At 58.1% G+C, this 6,766-nt stretch overlaps 1 protein-coding gene and 1 pseudogene across 3 annotated transcripts in view; both read left to right on the forward strand.

Annotated features, from left to right (window-relative positions):
* Positions 1-6,766, forward strand: part of CTNNBIP1 (catenin beta interacting protein 1) — a 24,451-nt gene that overhangs the window by 4,083 nt on the left and 13,602 nt on the right. For 2 of the 3 annotated variants that reach the window (XM_015565907.1, XM_015565908.1), the window contains exons 2-3: positions 1,336-1,454; positions 1,957-2,047. In XM_015565907.1, coding sequence (XP_015421393.1) covers positions 1,359-1,454; positions 1,957-2,047 — 187 coding nt within the window. In that variant the 5' untranslated portion in view covers positions 1,336-1,358. The remainder of the gene's footprint in view (positions 1-1,335; positions 1,455-1,956; positions 2,048-6,766) is intronic. The other variant, XM_015565909.1, reaches the window with a different exon arrangement.
* LOC102753317 overlaps positions 5,487-6,766 on the forward strand; it is a 3,198-nt pseudogene continuing 1,918 nt past the window's right edge.

Below are 6,766 nucleotides of genomic sequence, written 5' to 3' on the forward strand. Positions count from 1 at the left end.
AGGCAGTGAGAAGGGGTCAGTGTGAGAAGTGAAACCCGGAACCCAGCTTGCCCGCTCAGCTGTGCTGGGAAGTTAGGGCTGTCCGCTGCACTCTGCACACTGGGCCCGGGGGGTGGCGGGGGGGCTGCCTCTCATCAGAGACCATTCTTGAGGCGCCTCACTGCTCTTTCCCAGGGACCGGTTTTTAGACCCTTTTCTGCACCCGGAGGAGGTAGAAGGCGAGTAGACAGTTGACTAGGGAGCCTGGGGCTTTAGTGGCAGAAGGGAAGGCCCTGAAAGGGGACCATGCCACATCAGGCATATGGCCGCTACTTAAACCCCCGCTGGCCAGCCTTTGGCCTGTCAGGTGGGCTTTTAGGGCCAGGGCTCTGCTAGGTCATGGGGACCGGGCAGTTGACGGGCACCTCCAGGGAAGCAGCTGTGCAGGCGCTGGCACATTTCTGAGTCCACCCTTTGCACAGAGAGCCGCCTCCCCAGGAGATCACCCCGCTGGGGAGCGCCTGCTGGTCCAGGGCTTGCCACCCGAGGGATGGGTGGATGGTGCAAGGAGTGTTCTTGGCCCACCAGCCCAGCTGCCTGGTCTCCGAGCGCAGCTCCTGGCACTGGGCTGCCGAGGCTCCACCCCCACCAGCTGCCGCGTTATTTCTGACTTGTCCAGGAGTTACAGATCTGTAATCCAACCCCTCCAGCCTGGCTTCCTCTCCCCTGGCTCTCCCCGAGGGGAAACCCTGGGACTTCTCTCCTGGGACCTTCCTGCAGGTCGGGTCCCCCTTGCACCTGGACACGGCTGCTGCCTGCAGGAGCTGCCTGGGACAGGTGGGGTGGGCCTGTGAGGGTGGTGGCAGTGAGCCTGGGTCTGGTGCCCCAGAGTCCCAGCCCGCCGATCCCCATCGAGGGACTCCTTGGAGCCCCGTCCGGGAGCTGGCCTCTTGGTCTCGCCAGGGGCTTTGCCTAAGAAAGCTGCCTTGGGGCTTGGGGCCGGGTGCTGGTCCCACAGTTCCTCCAGCGGAGGCCTGGCCAGCTGCCTCTGATCGTGCCCCTCCTGCTCCTGGTGGAGGTGCTGGCTTTGAAAACCTGGGACACCGTGGGGGCATGTAGCCCACCTCTCGTGGTGGAAGGCAGAGCTGGCCAGGAGTCTGGATCTCCTCGGTCTCCCTGGCCTGAGCTCTGTGCACACAGGGGCTGGTGGGGTCTTGGGGGAACAGGCAACTCGCCACCTGCTCTGACTCTCAGAAACGAGACCCTGCAGTGAAGTGGGTGGCCTGACACTCCCACGAAGCTCCCTGTCTCCTGGGCAGTCTCGTCCTGACACCCCCCATGCTTCTCACTCCGCAGCAGTCCCCAGAGCTGGCCAGGGGATGAACCGCGAGGGGGCGCCCGGGAAGAGTCCGGAGGAGATGTACATTCAGCAGAAGGTCCGCGTGCTGCTCATGCTGAGGAAGATGGGCTCAAACGTGAGTGCTGAGGGGGCAGAGCAGAGACTGTAGCTCCCGCCCGGAGCAGCCGTGGTCAGGAGGGATGCTGAGCCTGTGGTTTGGCTCTGTGGCCGGTTCATATGGCACTGAGTCTGGGAAGTGCAGTTCCAGGGGCACTGCTGGGGCATCTTCCCACCTCTGGGTCAGGTGGGTGAGTCTTCTCTTGCAGGGAGCGCCCCGGGGCACTGGGCGGGACAGGCACGGAGAGGGCAATGCCTTCCCAGTGGCCCTGCGCTACCCTGGAGGCTGGACTCCTTCCTAGGCCTGGGGGAGGCAAGAAGTGGAGGTGTCCTCAGGTCTGCTCTGAGTGGCGAGGCCTCGTGGACCACGAGGTTTCAGGGGTGGGAGGAGTGCTTGCTCTGGAACGGAGGGGTCAAACCTCCAGGGAGCAAAGGACTTGGCACCTCTTGGGGACCAAACAGGCCTGGCAGGTGCCTTCAGAGGCGATGGTCCGCCCTCACCTGCCGCTCTCCCCTTGCAGCTAACGGCCAGCGAGGAGGAGTTCCTGCGCACCTACGCGGGGGTGGTCAACAGCCAGCTGAGCCAGCTGCCGCAGCACTCCATCGACCAGGGTGAGTGCGGCCCGGCGGCCACACCTTCCCGGGCACCCAGTGAGGCTCCTTTAGAAAGCGCAGCTGCAGCCCTCCCAGTGGGGGTCCGTGAGAGACAAGGAGGGGCCACAGCGCCCCTCTCCCCACAGAGCTGAGCCCCAGGCAGAGCCGCATCTAGCCCCAGAGCCCCGGGGGTCCCTGCCTGGTCCCAGCCTGCCGAGACCCCTTCCTAGGCCTGGGGGAGGCCAGAAGTGGAGGTGTCTAGGGGCCCCTGTCACTGCAGACGCTCTGATGGTTGCATTCCTCAACCTTCGGCCTGACCCCTGCCCACCCAGCACCCTGTGCAGGTGGAGTGACCCTGTCTTGTGTGCTAGGACCTGGCCTGGGTGCGGACTACACAGTGGCTGGTGTGTCCTGGCTGTGCCCAGAGGGGAGGCCCAAAGGCCTGGAAGTGTCTGTGCCCCCAGGAGTTCATTCTTTTTTGAGTGCCATCAACTAATCATCATCATGGTAGTGGGTGGCATTTGAGTATATTGTCTAACAGGCATGTGCTAAGTGCTTGATACACGTCATCTAATTTAAGTGTAGCTCGCTACTATTTGTATTACTTCCACTTAACGGGCAAGGACACAGTTACTGCCCTTGGTCAGGCAGCCACTTACCAGGGGCCCCGAGTGCAGACTTGCAGCCTGGGTTCGCCACTGTCTGCCCTGGGGCAGCAGGAGGCTGCTGGGCACTTTTGGGGCTCCTCTTTCTGGAAGCTTTACGCGACCCTGTCGCCCAGTCTCCTGGCCAGCGTCTCCTTCCAGTTTTTTTCTTTTGTCCTTATGACATTTAGTTTGAATTATTTGCCATAAAACAGCGTGGCACGTCCTATGTGAGGGGCTCCATAGCAGAGGGCCGAGGGTCTGGCACACGGCTGCTTGTCCTGGAGCCGCCCTTGTTCTCCTGGATGTCACAGGGCTCTGCCCTGGCGCAGGGCCCAGTTCCTGAGCTCTGACGCTGGGCGTGACCCGGCCTGTGCACCTAGCTCAGCAGAAACGTACTGGACGTCCCAGTGGCTCAGGCAGCTCCCTGGGCAGCCGCTCTCCGGGCTACACACACAGGGCAGCCTGTCCTGAGCCGCCCGCACTGTTGGCGGAGTTGGGAGGGAGACGCGGGTGTGGAGTCTGCCCTGCCTCCTGGGGTGCACACTCCTCTTCCAGGCCCCTCTCCCAGTGCCGAACCACATCTACCTGAAACCCTCACATTTCTGAGTCCCTGGGCTTACCTTGCCTCCCACCCTGGTCTTGGCTCACTGAATTAACCTGAATTTGAGCGGGGGGTGATAAGAATGCTTCTGGTAGAATGTTCTTACTGGAAAAGTCAAGAAAAGCTGTAGAACTGTGTCAGTATAGAAAACAACACATTCATCTCTTCCCCCATACCCACGCATGTATAGAAAAAAAGGCTGAAATAAAATACACCAGGCCTGGCCGGTGTTGGCTCAGTGGTTGAGCATCAACCCATGAACCAGGAGGTCAAGATTTGATTCCCCATGAGGGCACATGCCCCAGTTGTGAACTTGATCCCCAGTAGGGGGTGTGCAGGAGGCAGCCGATCAATGATTCTCTCTCATCATTGGTGTTTCTATCTCTCTCTCCCTCTCCCTTCCTCTCTCTGAAAACAATGCAAACTTTATTTCTGTTTTTGTTTATAAGAAAACGCACCAGGCTGCTAATAGAAAATTTTGATAGAGGGTAACACTATATAAGGGACTTTCACTTTCCAAATCACACATTTTTAGAATGCTAATTTTTAACATGGCTCACACATTTCTTTTGTAATAAGGTAAGTTTAACCCCTTCCCCAATAATTTTTTTGTTAAAAACGTTTCTTTTTCAGACTAATTTTTTTATTTTGGTTCTATATAGTATTTTTGATGCTGGTTATGAAAACAGTTTGTAATTATTTTTTCTTCCCATTTTTGTGGTTAAGAATAGTATTTCCTCAGAAAGTTTCTAGATGAAATTATTTAGAATGGTACGTATGTAGCTGGTTTTTGAAGGTAAAGTTTTTAGACGAGTATACTCGTCGACGACTGAAAAAAGAACATTTTGTGAAAACGTGTATACACGTTTCTGCCGGGGAAGGGGTTAAAAGAGTATTTTTATGAGAACTCTTTACCTCGCTCCGCCAAACCAACAATTGAGAATGAAAGTGAACTCTGTCGAGTCGTTTAGGAGATCATGGTGACCTCACCTGGCCCGAAACTGCTGAGCAGCCAGGAGTGAGTCATGGGTGTGGGTGTGACCATATGGGCCCCAGAGTCTGGGCCCTTCTGAGTGTGGGTCGTCCACGGACACCAGGCTGGCCTCAGCCACCTCTCTCTCCAGGAAGCAGCTCCTGGAGCTGAGCCTGGAGCCAGGGGAGAACCTCCGGGCAGGCTGGTGGCAGGGGTGGCTCTCTGCTGCCGGGGTGTCCTGCAGGTGGCCCCTCACCGCCATGGTCACTCTGACCTGAGCCTCACGGAAGGCATGCGCTGCAGAAAGCCCGAGGATTGCCGGGGACCTGAGCTGGGGAGGGGAGGGTGGCTGTGCCTGGAAGAGCCTCGCAGCACGCCGTTACTTTGCCGTGAGCCTAAAGACACCACGAACGCACACACAATGGCAACCAGCCAGCAGCCAGTCCAGTCCCTCCGGCTGTGCAGGGACAAGCCTGAGAGTAAGACCTTACATTTCTGCCCGCCCCATGGCGCCCAGTAGCTGTCAGCTAAAATTCTAGTCTGCCTGCCTTCTCTGTGGGCAGAGCCGACCTCAGCGGATGCCACGGGGCATGCTGCTGTCAGAGGCTCCAGTGCTGCCCAGGTGGCAAAAGCCTGGCTCACTGCTTCCAGCGCAGGGGCCCCAGCATGAAAGACCCCCAAAGGCCTAGGAGCAGAAGCCTGGTGGGAGTGCTTCCTGCCACGAGGTGGCGCTGTCTCTCCGCAAATGCCCCTCTCTCCCTCCTGGGTGTCTGCAGCCTCTTGCTGTTCCAGCTCCCCTCCGTTGGGCGCCCGAGGCCACCCCACCAATGGATCTGTGCTTGGCATTATTCCTGGGGTCCTGCCCACAATCATTAGAACCACAAACACTTCCCCTCTGCAGCCGGAGGGGACTGGTACCCCGGGCACTTCTTGCCCTCCCTCGACCCAGGAAGGAGAGTGAGCTGGGCATTCGTTGCCCACTGTAATCTGGCCCCTCCTGCTGCACCCAGGCCTCTCAGCCTCCCCCATTCCCGCTCTCCCCCTGGTAAACTTGTGTCCAGTATCTGCTGGGCCCAGGCAGGTGCTGGAGACCCTGGAGCGTGGGCCTGCCCCTGAGAGCTCACTAAAGGGGTCCAGCAGAGGGTCCCATGGCCCCCAATACTGGACTGAACAGTGGACATGCCTGGCCTCTGCTGCTCTGAGACGGAGAGTGAGAGGTGGCTGAGGCCAGCCTGGGTGTCCCATGGATGATTCTGGGGCCTATATGGTCACACCCACACGCCTATGACTACTCAGCAGGATCTGGCCAGGTGAGGTCACCATGATCCTTCTAGAAACCCTGCTTTTCCTCCTTGTCTTCCATGATACACACCTCTCTCCCCTCCCCCAGTTTTCTACCTCTCTGCTCACCCCCCTGTGAATGCCCTCCTCCCCTGTCACACTGATCTCCTCCATGTTCTGTCCTCTCGACACTCAGTCTCATACGTTCTCTTTGGGAGCTCACATGCTACGGTGACTGCCACAGACATGCTCCCTCCGCGCAGACCCCTCTGCTGACCCGACTACGTGCAGCTCCCTACTGACCACCTCACCACGGATGTCCCACACGCAGCAGATCCAGGTTCAGAACCTTCCCCGCCTGTGTTCTCTGCCGTGATGGGCGTGTCCTCCTCTCTTCCCCAAGTATCTCGAAGCTTTAATGCTGCTCAGATCTGCTTCATCTTCTCCATCTTGGTTTGAACCCCATCTGGTCTGAGCCTGTATTAATTCTGATATTGATTACTGCCAAAGCTCCTAACTGGCGCCCTGACGTCTCACTTGCCCCCCACAGGGCACTTTCTCCTGCCTGGCCAGAGGGATTGTTGAAGGCCATGTCAGCAGGCCTCCCCCACTTAAAACCTTTCAGTGGCTCTCCTGCCTGAGGTTGGAGTCCAGCCCCTTAGCATGACGAGCAAGACCCCCTGCCAACCTGCACCACCGTGATCTCATGCACCTTAGACAGCCACAGGGAATGGCTCTCAGCTCCTGTCTCAGGCCACGCGTGTTCACGCCTTTCTGCCTCTGCATCTGCCTCTCGGCTACTAGGAGCCCAGGAGCCAGGCCCTGACCACCCTCCCCCTCCCCGCCTCCCGCAGGCCAGGCCCTCCTGTGATTTCCATCACATGTGTACTCTGTACTCAACTGTGCTGCTCGCACACTGTTTCCTGGTCTGCCTCTGACCAACTCTGAGTTCCTTGAGCCTGGGACTGTGGTTTCCCTTCCTGTATGTGTGGGGCTAGGAGCCTGCCGTCCCTGAGAAAGGCAGAGACATGGAGCCAGTTTTCTGAGCGCTGCAGGTGCCGGGAGCCGATCTATCCTTGCTGTTTCAAGGGACCTGGCATATATGGCATACTGTTCTTAATATATTTGCTCACCTTCTTGGGACTATGTGTTTTAACCAAGGTCACCTCTCCGAGAAAGGTTGTTTCCCTAGGTAGAGATTTTCCCCTGAAGTTAGGGAGGGAATAAAACCCCTT

This window comes from Myotis davidii, unplaced genomic scaffold (genome assembly GCF_000327345.1).
Source record: "Myotis davidii unplaced genomic scaffold, ASM32734v1 scaffold299, whole genome shotgun sequence".
In the NCBI taxonomy this organism is placed as follows: domain Eukaryota; kingdom Metazoa; phylum Chordata; class Mammalia; order Chiroptera; family Vespertilionidae; genus Myotis; species Myotis davidii.